At 43.8% G+C, this 16,574-nt stretch overlaps 1 protein-coding gene across 17 annotated transcripts in view; it reads right to left on the bottom strand.

Moving 5' to 3' along the window:
* Positions 1–16,574, bottom strand: part of RBFOX1 (RNA binding fox-1 homolog 1) — a 2,345,672-nt gene that overhangs the window by 1,230,425 nt on the left and 1,098,673 nt on the right. Inside the window, exon 1 of one of the 17 annotated variants that reach the window (XM_070460576.1) lies at positions 1,324–1,660. The exons of 14 other annotated variants lie outside the window; for them this stretch is intronic. In XM_070460576.1, coding sequence (XP_070316677.1) covers positions 1,324–1,477 — 154 coding nt within the window. In that variant the 5' untranslated portion in view covers positions 1,478–1,660. Of the gene's footprint in view, positions 1–946; positions 1,121–1,323; positions 1,661–16,574 lie in introns of those variants that run through there. 2 more of the 17 variants (XM_070460581.1, XM_070460579.1) reach the window with 2 other exon arrangements.

The raw sequence follows: 16,574 nt of genomic DNA, 5'->3' as shown, positions 1-16,574 counted from the left end.
CTGTGACCAGAATTAAAACCGCATAGACAATGAGTAAATTATGAGCTATGGAAAGATACTCACAAAGTGACTGGTTTCACAGGTAATCGAATGAACATTTCACTAAGAAGAGGCTGCCAGCATAACTTTTGGATTCAGAATTCCCCTTGGGCCCCTCTTGGTGGGGGGCGGGGGGGACTTAGCTTTTTTGTTAAAAGAAATAAATAACAACACCAGTTTCATCCTAATCTGAAAATAAATGGCCAGAGAGATTGGCTGAGCCCTAGGATTCTAGGTGATCTTCCCAGGATGACAAATATCAGATTCAACACTTTGCGTTTTTTTTTTTAATGCTTGACAGTAAATTCCATCACTTTGGAAGGCAAGGTACATTTTCCCCATTTGATCTCTTAAGAAGAATGACTCTTGTTTCATTTAATAAAACGGTCCAGAGCCTACTTCTTCAGTCCAAGCCTTTTTGGTACTGTCAATTTACTCCCTCTTCCCTGGGAATAGGGAAGGCAGAGAGGAGAGAGTACCCAGTGTAGACACGTCTGCACAAATGTGAAATTCATCTCCCCGCCGCCACACACACACACACACATGCCCCCTCGGATCGTGAGCCTGCCAACTTTCCCAAGGCACTGCCCATCTGGCCAGTCATTTCAGAAACCTCACATTTGAAGAAGCGCGCAGCTCCTGCAAAACCCCTGCTAGCCTATTGGGACTTACACACCTTCTCTTATAAACGCTTATTCATCTCTGGAAATAAAGTTAAACGGAGCCAGTGAGCATGGGCAATGAAGTTCCCCCGCTAACTTCTACTCCTTCCCGAAAATCCATTCATCTCGGGGCTCCCCGCGTCGCTCCGAACGCCCCTCGCCCTCTCCAGGCGATCTGCGCCCCTGGGTGCGCCCGGGACGCGCCCGAGCCCAGCCTCCCGGGTCCTCCGGCTGGCCTTACCTACCCGGTCTCATTCACGCGCGGCGAAGGCATCCACAGCCCTCCATCTCGGCTTCGGTGTGCCCGGCTTCCCTCCGCCGCCGGGTCCCTATTCTAAATCTGCAGCCCCGGGGGCGCACACGCCGCCACCCTCTCGCGCGAACGTTGGACAGCGGCTGACCGCGGCTCCCCTGCCACAGGCAGCCCAAAATGTCAAATTTGCACACTCCTCCCCCCTGTCGCCCGCCCCCGGTCCCCGTCCCTCTCCCACCCCCGCCCGCGAGTCAGTGGGTTTCGGGAAGCCTCGGTAGACACCGCCTCCTCTCCATGCAGCTCGCCCTGGTCTCCCGCTATCCTCGCGTCCCCGCCAGCGTTCAGAAGAGCCTTCTTCGCTCGCCTTACCTGAAGGGCATCTCCCACGACTGCAATTAGCTGCCAAGATTTCATTGTTGGCTGCAAAGTGTCTCCTGCTTCCTCCCCGGGAGAACGCACGGGAGAAGTCCGAGGCGACAGCAAGCGGCACCCACGTGCTAGCAATGTAAATGACTCCAGTCATCTGTCGTGCGCGCCCGAGCCTCCGCGCTCGCTCGCCCAGGCCGCCTGGCAGCCTGACACCACCGCCAGCAGGTGCAGAGCGCGCCGGGAGCGAGCAGCCCGAGCGAGGAGGCAATCAACGCGGGGGACGCACACAAAAGGAAGGCCACCGAGGTGCCGGGGACGCTGCCAGCGCCCCAGCCCAGCTGCCCAGCGCGTCCTCGGCCTCCACGCCAAAAAAAAAAAAAAAAAAAAAAACCCTCGCCAAATTGGACGCCCGATGGTTCTGCAAAGTCTCGCAGCCCCGGGATGGAGGCTGCGTGGGTCCCGCCTCCGCGCCTCGCGGAGCTGGCGGCGGTCCCTCGCTTCGCTCCGTCCCTCCCGCTCCCCTGCACGTGTCCCTTCCCTTGTTCTTTCAAGCATTAAATATGTACCACATGACAGACTAGGGCACCTTGCAGGGTCCTCCGAGTCCACCCTTGACAACCAATCTTAACTCACGCGCGGAGAAATGTCTAAAGGCAGGATATAAGCACTTCCAATTACTTACACTAACTCCTGCATTATTCAGAACGTCCACGGGACAGTATTTATGACTTCCAATGTGCTAGTTCATGTATAAACACATAATAAAAGATGGAAATCGCACCGCTCCCCACCCCCAGCGCTGCTGATGAACTTTTCCTCCCTGTTTCCCCCCAGAAGTGGTTGTACTTTTTTTCTTTTTTTTTCCCCAGTGGTAATAGTTACAACTTTGCAATCTCCAATTTTGCACATTATGCAGTAAATGAAGATGCTCTGAAGTTCGAGCCTGCTTTGAAATGGAAAATACATATTACATCCTGTTGAACTTCAGAGACCACCTTCTAAAATATATTTACCTTGGATAAGAGTGCAATGAAAGCAAATTTCCTCTTTTTTGTTTCCTAAAGTCTTCATAGGTATATGATCTTTTTTCCCCCCCTTATTAAATGAAATGAATTGCACAAGCTTCTAACTACTCCCAGCTTAGCTATTCCCAGTCTAAGCCATAGCTTTGGGTAGAGACTAAACCACCTATTGATTGGAGAAGTGAGTTTTTTTTTCTTATTCTTTACTAACCTTTTATTGGATATGTGGCTTTATATTTTCTCCCAATCTGGGCTTATCTTTTCATCTTTTTTTTTTCATTTATTTTTATTAGTTGGAGGCTAATCACTTTACAATACTGCAGTGGGTCTTGTCATACATTGACATGAATCAGCCATGGATTTACATGTGAGTGAGTTTTGTTTCTTCATTTCCTTCACGATCAGAATGGCCAGCTACACGCACTAAGATGGCCTTGCTTCTCTTCAAAGCAACTGTTTCTTGAAGGGGTGGAATCTAAACATGTTCTAGAATATCACACAGATATACTACATTTGATTAACAGTGAGATAATCATCGGTTTCCTCTGTCAACTTCCTGGAGAGTTTACTTTCATTAAAGGCCTTGTGCACAGCTGAGTAGGATTTTATATATCAGTAAGCAAATTTTAAAATGTTAATAAATCCTTCAAATATTTATTTTCACATTTATTACAGCTCCACAACTAGTGGCAATATTTCCAGGGTTTTTGGTTTTTTTTTTTTTTTTGGAACATGCCAAGTCCTTACATAACCATCATCCATCTCTGTCACACCAGTAACAAAATGAGGTGTTTTTTTTTTCCTTCTTATACATTAAGAGTGTTTTTAATATTGCATTCATGTAGTGTTTAACTTGCTCCTTGTGAACTTAAGAAAAGTTGATGTGTGTTTTCTCTGCCTGCTTTTCTTGGAAGCAGTTGCATTGAAAGATGCTAAGATAACATTAAGTAAAACTCTCTTTCACGGTGACAATGCAGTGCAAAATACATACACACCCTGATTATTTAAACGGTTGACTACTAATATAAGCACATACTATCCTACGGACATGGTTTTCAATGGAATCAGGTAAAATGGCAAAAGGTTTCTAGACTTCTGTTTAATCAGAAACCTGTGTAGTTGTAGAGATATACAAATATCAAGTATGATTATCACGGAAAAAACTACCAGTCTCCGTGGAATAATCTGATTCAGTAATCAGTTCACAAAAGCAAGGTTATTTGAAGTTACGGATGGTGGGGGTGGTGGGTGGAAAGACAGCACACCTAATTACAGTCCCATTGTCCCCGTGTTCCCGGCACATATGGTCATTTAATCACAGAGTGTGACAACCTTGGCAGATGTTGCCCAACCCGGTTATTGATATAAATTGCTATTCTCATGTGTAAGTGCCCCGGTGAAGAGTCAGAACAATATTTGTACGCACCCAAAGGGGCTTCAAGGTCCACACGAGCATCTGGGGCAACATGACAAGATGGTCCAGAGCGGACGCTGTTTCCTCGCTCTGACTTCACAAGCGATGGAATCTAGAAAAAGGGCACTGAGAATTTACTTACAGGGCGGCAGTGGAGAAACAGACATAGAGAATAGACGTTGGACGTGGGGAGAGGGGAGGAGAGGGTGAGATGTATGGGAAGAGTAACAGGGAAACCTATGTCACCATATGTAAAATAGATAGCCAACGGGAATTGGCTGTATGGCTCAGGAAACTCGAACAGGGGTTCTGTATCAACCTAGGGGGGTGGGGAGGGGAGGGGGATGGGAGGGAGGCTCAAAAAAGAGGTGATATATGTTTATCTATGGCTGATTCATGTTGAGGTTTGACAGAAAACAGCAAAATTCTGTAAAGCAATTATCCTCCAATAAAAAAATAATTAAAAAAAAACAGCAATAAATGAAGCCCCCCAGATCAAGAATGAGGGGAAATTCTCCCTGGCGGAAGGGTAAATTGGTATCATCCCTCTGGAAACTTATTTACTGGTGTCTAATAAAATAATACTTAATGTTTTACCATTTTACCTGATGCTGTTGAAAACCATGTCCAGAGAATAATATGTGCTTACATTAGAAATTAACTGTTAAAGTGATCAGGGAGTGTAGGGTTCTTCCAATAGTCATGTATGGAAGTGAGACTTGGACCATAAAGAAGGCTGAGAATTGAAGAATTGATGCTTTCAAACTGTGGTGCTGGAGAAGACTCTTGAGAGGCCCTTGGATGCCAAGGAGATCAAACCAGTCAATCCTACAAGAAATCAACCCTGAATATTCATTGGAAGGACTGAAGTTAAAATTTCAATACTTTAGCCACCTGATGCAAAGAGACGACTCATTGGAAAAGACCCTGATGCTGGGAAACATTGAGGGCAAGAGGAGAAGGGGGTGACAGAGGATGATATGGTTGGATGGCATCACTGACTCAATGGACATGAGTTTGAGCAAACTCCAGGAGATAGTGAAGGACAGGGAAGCCTGTGCTGCAGTCTATGGGGTGAGTCGGACACAACTTAGTGACTGCACAACAACAATTAAAACGGAAAAGGTGCACTCCCCATAACCAAGCAATTCTGCTCCTAATGCCTGCCCTGACAAGACACATGCATAAGTGTTTATGGATATAACTGCACTACTATTTGTAATAGGAAAGAAATGATCAACTAAATGCCCATTGGCATCAAATACACAATATAGCCTATGATGGCATACTATATAGCAGTGAAAAGAAATAACTGCAGTTACTTAGGAATAATCTATAGCTAGACAGACACATACATGTATGTGTATGTGTATATAAGGTATCTATACAAACTACATAATACAAAATATATATACATATATATTTATATATATATATTCTTCAGCAAAAACTTTGGTGAGTTAAAAATACACCTTTTAGATGATCCATAAACTACAATACCATTCATGAAAGAAAATGCACAAATGAAATAATAATACAGACATTATCTAGAGATACAGAAATGTCTGTGGAGATATAAAAGAAGAACCCGAACCCTGGGTTACTAATCACTGTTTTTGTACAGCCTACCAACTAAAAATGGTTTTTATATTTCAAGGTTTAGAAAAACCGAGACAAATATTTAAAAAAAATAGGAAAAGTAGGAAATTCAAATTCAATGTCTGTGAGTGATGTTTTATTGGAACACGGCTACGTCCATTTGCTGATACCCTGACTATGACTGTTTCTGTTCTCCAACTGCAGGGCCAAGTGGTTGTAACAGAGACCCAGTGGCCCACAGCACCTGAAATATTTACTGTGGAACCTTTTACAGAAAGTTTGCTGTGCTGATCCCCGGCCTAGAAGGGTGGAACCAGATTCATAATAACTTTAGCTCTGGGGAAAGGGACTAAAGACTCATGTCAGTGGCTGAAGATGAGAAAATTATAGTTCTCCTTTAAAAGAATATTTACATATTTTGGCTTCATACTTTTATTAAAGGTAATATGTGTTATATATATGGAAAACTTTTAAAGATATATATGAGTCAGTCAGTTGTGTCCAACTCTTTGTGACCCAATGGACTGTTGCCCACCAGGATGCTCTGTGTATGGGATTTTCCAGGCAAGAATACTGGAGTGGGTAGCTGTTTCTTTCTCCAGGGGATCTTCTTGACCCAGGGATAGAACTCAGATCTTCTGCACTGCAGGGAGATTCTTTACCATATAAGCCACCAGGGAAGTTCCATTATGTCTATATGCATATACACACACATATATACTTTTTAAAATAAAGTTTATATATATATATATATAACCTTTAAAGATATACATTTCTAGATTTATATATATATGCATGGCTTGTGTTGACTATAAAGAGAAGGTGTATTCCATTTTTTAAGTGTGTGTGTGTGTGTGTGTGTGCGTGCGCACGTGTGCATGCGCGTGTGTGTGCGTGCCTGGGTTTCCCAGATGCCCCTAGTGGCAAAGGACCTGCCTGCCAATATAGGAGACATAAGAGATGCAGGTTCGATCCCTGGATTGGGAGGATCCCCTGGAGGAAGGCATGGCAACCTGCTCCAGTATTCCCGCCTGGAGAATCCTCATGGACAGAGGGTCCATGGGGTCTCAAAGAGTCAGACACGGCTGATAAGAGGCCTAGCCCACACATGTGTGTAGATGCACAGACTAAGGGAAAAAAGCACTCAGAATGGCAGCTCTTGGCGGCAGAAATACAGGTGCTTATTACATTCTTCTTTGTTGTATCACGTGTTTGTCACTTTTCCAGGGAGATGTAAACGTAGGAAAACGGTGGACACCTGGCCGTGTGAGTGCTAACGACTGCCGTTGTGCCAATATCATTTTCTCACCGAGAAACTGCCTTTTCTCTTCAAATGTTGAATGATGATCTTTTCTTAAAAAAAAAAAAATCAGGGTTTGGCTTTTATACTTACCTAACATTTCTGGAAAACTCCAGTATCTAATTGCTTCTTCATAGAAAAAAATAAAATTGCTAAGCCTCAATGCACTAAAGATTTTTATAAAAATCAATCTTATCCTTGAAGTAAAATGCGACATAGATTATCCTTTCTGCTAGAAGTTATGGTAATGACCTACTGAGATACGCCTCACAATACAGTAATATTGCTTCTTTACCCATTTGAAAATATTTTCCCATAGGAAGGCACAAAGCAGGTTCCATCTGAAAAAAATAAAATAAAATAAAATTACATAGCAACCACATTGGTGCTCTGGAGGATTAGAACTGTGGGACCTAATGATTTTTTTTGTCCTGACATCTAATAATCCAGTCGCATCAGGAAAGGTGAGCTTAATGAAGCATGTTGAGATGAGAGAGCAGGCGATTTATGGTGGACCTGTTGTGGTTATATTCCTAAATGGATCCCATTAGCTTAACATTGGTTGCTGGTGAATGACCACATTTCCGAATAGACAAATCCATGAATCACCCGAGCATATTTCAGAAGCCTGCTCTATAGAATGGTTTGCCTTCCAACTTTTCACTAGGGCCAGGTGAACGACCTTTTTTTAATGAAACTCAGCAACCTTTCTTGGAGCAAGAAACAGAATTATGGCAGCTGAACATGCATTCTTCCTCCTAACACGTACACAGAACTTCATCCTTGACATGGCGTGTATCAAGCATAGCACAGAATTCTTTAATAGCATTACAACAAACATACTGTTTTCAGTGCTTTTTATAATTAGACCAGAGGTCTAAGAGATAGGGGACACGTGTACACACATAGCCAATTCACCTCACTGTACAGCAGAAATAATCCAATATTGTAAAGCAACATTGTAAAGCAATTATATACCAATAATAAAATCTTTAAAGAGAGCTCAAAAAATAAATAAAACTCCAATGTGTGTTTATTGTGGAAAGCTGTAAAAAACTGGAAAAGCACAGGGAAAAATGTCACTCATATTTTATCACTGAAAGAGAACCACATGTAATATTTTGTTACAAATCTGCCCAGTCTATTTTTCACTGCATATGTAACTAAAAAATCATAAGCACACAGGAGACATTGTATCATATAAACTGCCTTATAATAGTTTTGTGCTTTGCAATATATCAAGATTTTCTGCCACTAAAAAAGAATGATAACTTCAATTTTGGTATCCCACTGTGATGCACGATTCCTTTTCACTCTATGTTAAATAACACTGAAGTGAACATCTCTGCCCATAGCTTCATGAACTGCCCCTTGTTCGATATGTCAGGGTAAATATATAGAAGTGAAACTGACGAGTCAACAAGTGGGCACCGTTTTCAGCTTTTCAGACACAGGAAACCAGGACCCTGGACTTTTACACAAACCCACATTCCCAGGAGTGATATAAAAGAGAACCCATCCCATCTCCTTCAATAATAAGGCTTGGTTCCCTCTTCCATCCACCTGCCCCAATTGGGCCACCACAGGATTGCACGTTAAATTAGCATAAAAGAGCTCAAACATCACAAACAAAGGTGGTAATGGGGAGCAATTTAAATCTGAGCTTATTTAACCTAAGTGGCTAGTGGCTGCTCATTTTATCTTAATTGCCTTTTAAACTAAAATCAATGTTAAATTACCTGAACAACAGCTTCTGCACAACTGAGAACTGAAAATTCTTTAAGTGCCTCCTCAAAAGCCTTGGCTCTTGTTTGGCCGATTGACAGGAAAAGAGTTCCTTTCTTCACTGGGCTCCAGCCTGGGACTAGCCAACATGATTCGAAGGTGGGTGCTCCTGGGAGCTGTCCCCAGCACACACATCTGCGATGAGTCGGTCCTTGTCATGAAGCGTCCAGAATGAAATCTGGGTAAGAATCTGACCTCCCTCATCCCTGCCCACCTTGCTTTCCTTCCTCCTATCAACAAAGGAAGACTGAACATACACATGGAAAACAATCAGGCAATATATATACAAATGGAACTTGGACCCTAAATCTTTTCAGCAGCCAGTCCAAGAAACCAACTCATATCTCCAGCCAACAACCCAGGAAGCCAGGCTGCTAAACCACAAATCACACCTGTAGGAAGTCAGACCATCAGCTCTAATAAATCAATTCAGAAGGCCCAACAAAAACCCCTGTAACAATTGTTTCAAAAGCAGCCTCGACTTGATAAGTAATGAGCACCTCTAATATTTGTCCCCATTGTCAACTTCGGAACAACCAGAGAAAGTGAAATATGAACCTTTCACTAGGCATAGTGGAGAAGGAAACGGCAACCCACTCCAGTGTTCTTGCCTTGAGAATTCCATGGACAGAGCAGCCTGGCAGGCTATAATTCACGGGGTCCAAAGAGTGGGATGTGACTCAGTAATTAAACAACAAAAATGACAACACCAGGCCCAGGAATGGTCCTGCTTCTTGTTCCACCTCCAGCCTCCCCAGGACAACCGTCTGCCCCCTGCCAAACAGGACATCCCTGGAACCTTCTCTTTTTCCCTTGAAAGACCTCTCTCACCCTCTGTCCACCTTTGAGCTTCTGCTAAAACACTAGTGGCCTGATGGTGGCTTAGTCCCTTGCGATAGCAAGATTTGAGTAAACTGCCTTTGCTTGTTCTCATTTGGTTGGTCTTGGCTTATTTCTACGATTGTTTGTTTTTAGTACTATGTTAGGTAAAAGAGATGGACAGAGTCCTAGTCCTCACCAAGCTTATGTTCCGTGGGGAAGAAAGATGACAAGCGAGGGAATGAGACATTTCAGTAGCTGATTTTATGTAGGAAATGAACCTTGCAATGAAATGAGGAAGCAAATGGGCAGAAGCCACAGACAGACTCTTGGGTTCCTAGGGTTTCTTATTACATGGTTCAGCTTCCTGCTTTTGTTTCACTGAAAAACTCATTGAGGACACACCATCTGATATGCCCTGTCAAGCGCAAAACTCACCGGCAAAAAACTGCAAGGGAAGACGCATGCTCACCAACAATCAGAACACAAAGAAGACAGGTAGGTAGAACCAGGAATGGGATTCAGGCTAAGAACTGTGAGAGCTAAGAGACAGGAGGGAAATTCTCCTTAACAGATATTACAAGGCCTCCGGGAGCAGAAGATTGAGGGAGGGACTTCCCTGGTGGTTCAGTGGTTAAGACTCTGTGCTCCCAATGCAGGGGGCCTGGGTCCTCCCCCTGTTCAAGGAGCTAGATCCCACACGCTGTAACTAAGAGCTGGCATGAAACAGTGAAGACCAGGCACAGCCAAATAAATGTTGTTTGTTTGTTTTCTTTTTTAAAAAAAGAAGATTGGAGGAGGTAGAAATGGGGCTTAGGATATGCTACTCCAAAAGATGGCATCTTGGCATTTTGAGTATTTTAAACAGAAGGAATTTGAGAAACGGCCGATGTAGGAAGGATTTTCCGTCTGACCATCTCCTCACCTTACCTCCCCCGAAAAGGGTCATGAGCTCTCAGGGGAGAGGTCCTTTTCTTGCAAGATGGAGGGATGGAAGAGCAATCTGAATGAACAGGCTTTGCCAGGTTCCCCTGGTTGTCACCTTTAGCTCACATCATTTTGTCTGATCATTTTCCCCCCATGACTGTCCACTCTTTATCAAACATAATATAAAATGCTCAGGCTTCTTTATATCCTCATTTCCTTAAGAAGGCTCCAGAGCCACATAAAACTTACGTTAAATAAATTTGTACACTGCTCTATTGTTCATCTGTCTTTCGTCAATCTGTTTTATAGGGCCCCAGTCAGAGACAGGTAGGAGGAAAGACTTTCCTTCCCTTACAAGGGGGAGAGGGACATGTGCTAGCGTGGGTATTTCTATAGTTACATCAGCATGGACACTGTGAAGACGGAAGAGGTTTGCTTGGAGATATCCCCAGACGATCATGCTATCTTCTGTAAGATAATTTCCTCTTGAATCGCCTAAACTAGAAATTGGATAAACAGTGTAGAGAACAAAAGGGCATCAGAGAGATTACTGATCACACTTGGCCTCAAATCCTTTCACCCTATGAAGGGACAAGGAGATACAGCAGGATGACTAATTCCACTGACTAGATTTGCTCTGATCCCAGGACAGAATGGAAGTAGAAATCTCACATGCATGAGGGTGTCCTTCAACTGTAGGATTTAGGGAATGGAAAGACTGGTCAAATCAGGGTCTTTCCCAGAAAGCCTGACAGAATTGGGAAAGAGTGGAGTGGTGAACTCCCACGGCCGGATTCAGAAAGTCAGGTAGACTTCACGGTGCGCATGTGCTCAGCCGCTTTGGTCGTGTCCGACTCTCTGCGACCTCATGGACTATAGCCCGCCAGGCTCCTCTGTCCATAGGATTCTCCAGGCAAGAATACTGGAGTGGGTTGCCATGCCCTCCTCCAGGGGATCTTCCCGACCCAGGGATCGAACATGCGTCTCCTGTGTCTAAAGCATTGAAGGCGGATTTCTTTGCCCACTGAGCCACCAGAGAAGTCTGATAAGTAAGAAAGAGGAACACTTCATGGAGGCATACGAGAGAGGTGACCTCTAAAAAGAGCTAGGAGGAAGGAGGGGGAGACAGATAAACAGAAACAAGAGTCTGTTGGCCCAGAGGAAGACAGAGATGGGGGAGTGGTTGCCGTGGTCACCAAAAGCTTTCTGCCTTAGATCTCTATTCCTTCCCCTCCCCTCTGTGCTTCTGATGCAACCTGACTCCCCACCAAGTCCCGACCACACCCTCCATCCCTGCTAGCATCTCCAGACACAGTTGGGATTGCACAGGACATGGCCAGCCTGCAAAGGAGTCCCCAGGTCCCTTTGCTTTGCAGAAAAGCAAAATATCCCAATGCTGAGATGAATACGCCTCTTCCCTGAGCCTCATGATCTTTCATGAAGCATAGCCGGTGGGCCAGGCTGTCAGAAATGCAATTTAAACACGGAGTGCTAAAATAAATATGAATTCTCTGACACTAGAGGTTTGGTTAGTTTAAAGTTTTTTTTTCTTTCCAATTGCAAGCATGAAGATGTCTTCGTATCTAAGAATAACATCAAAAATGTAACTGATTGACTCATTCTTCTAACATTACATACGTGACTGCCCACTGAATTCTATACGTGAACTGTAAAGTCTTTGTCAGGCCTGGAGAGACAAAGTTAAATAAGTCTATTAAGGAAGACAGATACAAACAAATGCTATCGTGTAAAACAGTATATAATTACTGGAATAAGTGAGACAGAGTAAAGTGTGCTGTGTCTCTACTGGGTAGAGGAAGATCCTTTCTCGGCCTAAAGGCAGAAAGCAGATTTGAGACAATTCACTAAGATGGAGATGCTTAGATTGGGTTTTGAAGGATGCATAGGAGTTTGTTCAACATAGTCACGGGGGGAAGGCATTTTAACCAGAGGAAACAACTTAAGCAAAGGAGCAAAGGAGTGACAGTGTGAGTTGATTGGCAGGGGATGTCCAGGTTGGAAAAGCAGGCACAGATCAGATAACAAAGGGCCTATTTGCAATTCTAATCAGTTTAGACTCCATTTTTTCTATAATAAAGTAGAACAGAAATGCCATTCCATTTGGCATGTGGAAAAGGACCACAGAAAACAGGGAGAGCCATTAGAGACTCTTTTGCTCTATTTCAGACAGAAAGATGATGAAGTTTTGTGCAAATGAAGACATGACAACAAGGATATAATGGAAGGCAAGAATTTGGTAAATATTCTATTAATAGAACTGACAGGACTTGTTGAATGACTGGAAAATATATGCATGAGTAGTGATGACTTACAAAAAGGAATTGAAAGAGGCCAAAAAGTCAAGACTAATTCATGGATCTGTTATAAGTTATTGACTGACCAGCGCCACCCATGACTAAGTTTAGAAGGATCACAAAAAGATTTGGGAAAGATAAGAGGCTCATTTTGGCCATGCTAAGTTAGCTGTGGTTGTGGAACCTCCAGACAGATCCATCCAAGAAGGACCTGGATGAATAGGTCTAAAACTTTTGAGACTCTGAGGACCATCTGGAACCCACGAGCACAGAAAGATGTTGCTGTAGACATAGATGATCTTGGAAGAATAGATAGACTCTGATATTTGGCACTTTAATGTCCAAGGTAACACACTAGGATACAGTTGCTAATTAAATGCTAAAATATGTTTGAATAAATACACAGAAGACGGGATTGTGCCTTATCTGTGTTTTCCTATAACAACATGGGCCATGCACACACGCTCAGTCGTGTTTGTGACCCTTTGGACTGTGGCCTGTCTGGCTCCTCTGTCCATGGAATTCTCCGAGCAAGAATACCGGAGTCGGTTGCCATTCCCTTCTCCAGGGGATCTTCCCAACCCAGGGCTGGAACCCACGTCTCCTGCATTGCAGGTAGATTCTTTACTGCTGTGCCACCTGGGAAGCCCTGTGAAAACACAGTCATGCATTTAATATTTTTGACTAGCTTACAACTAGTAAGATGAACTGTGGTGATTGAATCCAAGTACTGACAAACTGTTACTATCACCATCTGGATCAAATGTTACCTTTTGAACAAACTCCCTCTTCTACAACCAGTGAACATACAATGGGAGACATTCTCTAAAGCAGTCAGCCCTACCTGGATGCAGGAATTTCAGCTATAGACAATGTCTAAATCAGGTTTCTACATAGGGATATCTAAAATGAATGATAATAGAATAATAAAGCATTCACTAAACAAATGTCTGTTTGCCAGGCACAGAGTAAACGCTTAATGAGTGTTTGCTAACTACAGGGCTTACTGTGTGCCAAGTGTGAGTAAGAAATGGAGCGTTCTGTGGTTAACTGGGCTGTCTAGGCTTCCCTGGTGGCTCAGAGGTAAAGAATCTGCTTGCAATGCAGGAGGTCACCTGCAATGCAGGAGACAAGGGTTCGATCCCTGGGTCAGGAAGATCCCCTGGAGAAGGAAATGGCAACGTACTCCAGTATTTGCCTGGGAAATGCCACAGACTGTGGAGCCTGGTGGGCTAGAGTCCATGGGGTTTGCAAGAGATTGACATGACTTAGTGAATAAACCACCACCAAACCACTGCTGTCTAGACTCTCAGTAGACACCAGACACATTTTATCACTCGTAAGATGGAGGTCATTCACCCGCCCACAGCTGAGTCCTCCTGAGATACAGTCCAGGATTATGAGGGCCTCATCTGCTACTCTAGATCTTGATGGACTAGTGGAGAGTTTCCTACCCCCACTCAGGGAGCCTGGGATAAAAGGGAACTTGGGGACACGGGTGTGATTCTTCCCACAGGAAGCTCAGAGCTCTAGTTCTGAAGAGTCACACTAGAACCTCACTCAAAGGTTTTCCATTCAACTGAAATGTGGGAAGGTAAAGAAACAAACTCACTTTGTGTAGAAGCCATGAAATTAAAAAGATGTTTGCTCCTTGGAAGAAAAACTATGGTCAGCCTAGACAGCATGTTAAAAAGCAGAGACATTACTTTGCCAACAAAGGTTTGTCTATTCAAAGCTATAGTTTTTCCAGTAGTCATGTATGGATGTGAGAGTTGGACCATAAACAAAGCTGAGCACCAAAGAATTGATGCTTTTGAACTGTGGTGTTGGAGAAGACTCTGGAGAGTCCCTTGGACTGCAAGGAGATCCAACCAGTCCATCCTAAAGGAAACCAGTCCTGAATATTCATTGGAAGGACTGATGCTGAAGCTGAAACTCCAATCCTGTGGCCACCTGATGCGAAGAACTGACTCATTGGAAAAGACCCTGACACTGGGAAAGATTGAAGGCAGAAGAAGAAGGGGATGACAGATGATGAGATGGTTGGATGGCATCACTGACTCTTGGACATGAGTTTGAGTCAACTCCGGGAGTTGGTGATGGACAGGGAGGCCTGGCATGCTGCAGTCCATGGGGCTGCAGAGTCAGACACGACTGAGCAACTGAACTGAATTGAAGGAAACAAAAGAAAGGGAATCCCCTGTGAAGACCGCTCATGTTCCATAGGCGCCCAAGGCAGCGCGCATCTGCTGAGGGAGCCTGAAACAGGAGATGGGACTTGGCCATCCCCTGGTCCTCGGGCCTCTCCCCTCAGAGCACATGCTGCCCTTCCCACCCAGCACCGGCCTTGTTCTCAAAGCTCCAGTCTCGTTCTTAAAGCTATGTCTTTTCCACAGAGCATAACCTCTAAAAGCAAACCATCTCCTCTGTCACTTAACCAAAGAAGGAAAACCATTTCGGACCTAGAGAAAATCTTGACTGTGTTGGTCTCCTTAAGATGCAGTAAGATAACACTACTATATATAAAATCGATAACTAACAAGGACCTAGTGTATAGTGCACGGGACTCTATACAACACTCTGTAATGGCCTAGATGGGAAAAAAATCTAAAAAAAGTGATGTATGTGTGTGTAAAACGGATCCACTTTGCTGCACACCTGAAACCAACACGACACTGCAAGTCGACTGTGTTGCTGCTCGGCCACTAAGTCATGCCCCGTCTGCCAAGGTCCTCTGCCCACGTCATGGGATCTTCCAGGCAAGAGTACCGGAGCAGGTTGCCATTTCCTCCTCCAGGGGATCTTCTGATTCAGGGATCAAACTCACACCTCCTGCTTGGCTGGAGGATTCTTTATTATATGAGCCATGAAAACAGCCCAACTGTCCACCAGTGGATGAAAGGATAAAGAAGCTATTGTATATACACATGTGTACACACACACACACACACACACACACACACACAATGGATTATTATTCAGCCATAAATAACGAGGAAATCCTACTACTTGTAACAACATGGATGAATCTTGAGGGCATTATGCTAAGGGAAAAGAATCAGACAGAGAAAAACAAACACTGCATGATCGTGCTTATATGTTGAATTTTTTTTTTTCGATTTATTTTTATTAGTTGGAGGCTAATTACTTTACAACATTGCAGTGGTTTTTGTCATACATTGAAATGAATTAGCCATGGATTTACATGTATTCCCCATCCCGGTCCCCCCTCCCACCTCCCTCTCCACCCCATCCCTCTGGGTCTTCCCAGTGCACCAGGCCTGAGCACTTGTCTCATAGAGAGAAAGAAATCATTTTCTCATAGAAAAAGAGAAGAGTCTTGAGGTTTACAGAGGGGAAGAGTAGGGGAGGGGGTGTTAGAGGAATGTGGTCAAATGACACAAACTTCCAGTTAGGCGGTAAATAAGTACTGGGGATATAACATACACCATATTGTTAACTATAGCCAACACTGCTATGTGATACATAGGAAAGCTGTTAAGAGAGTAAATCCTAAGAGCTCTCATCACAAGGAAAAGCTGTTTCCTTTTTTTCTTTCTTTTTTTTTATTCTATCCAGAAGAGAAGGTGGATGCCATCTAATTCACTGCAGTGATCATTTCACACTATATATGAATCAAATCACCAGTCTATACACCTCAAACTAACACAGTGATGTCTGTCAGTTACTTCTCAATAAACCAGAGAAAAATACCATAGACGGGTAATAAAAAGGACAGAACTCAGACTTGAGCCTCTTGGGTGCGCATTAGGCCCGTGTGCATCCCCGTGATCCCCATCCCTGAGAGATCCCCCCGTGGAATTGGAACAGGAGAGGAGGAGAGAGATGACATATCCAGTCATCTCACAACCCCACAACTGCCGGCTTGAATTCAGACATGACTAAGTTTGAAATCTGGCTCTGGGGAGTTCTAAGGAATTTGGCAAGTTTATTTAAATCTTCCCAAACACCTGCTTCCTCACCTCAAAAACAGGTTTAATACCAACCCATTGAGATGGTTGCTGGGAGGACTGTAAAGGTAAATACCATATGTTAAGGTACCGAGCAGA

The sequence above is a fragment of the Odocoileus virginianus genome, chromosome 33 (genome assembly GCF_023699985.2).
Source record: "Odocoileus virginianus isolate 20LAN1187 ecotype Illinois chromosome 33, Ovbor_1.2, whole genome shotgun sequence".
NCBI lineage: Eukaryota > Metazoa > Chordata > Mammalia > Artiodactyla > Cervidae > Odocoileus > Odocoileus virginianus.
Note: the sequence above shows the minus strand (reverse complement) of the source record. Positions and strands in the feature narration are given on the sequence as shown.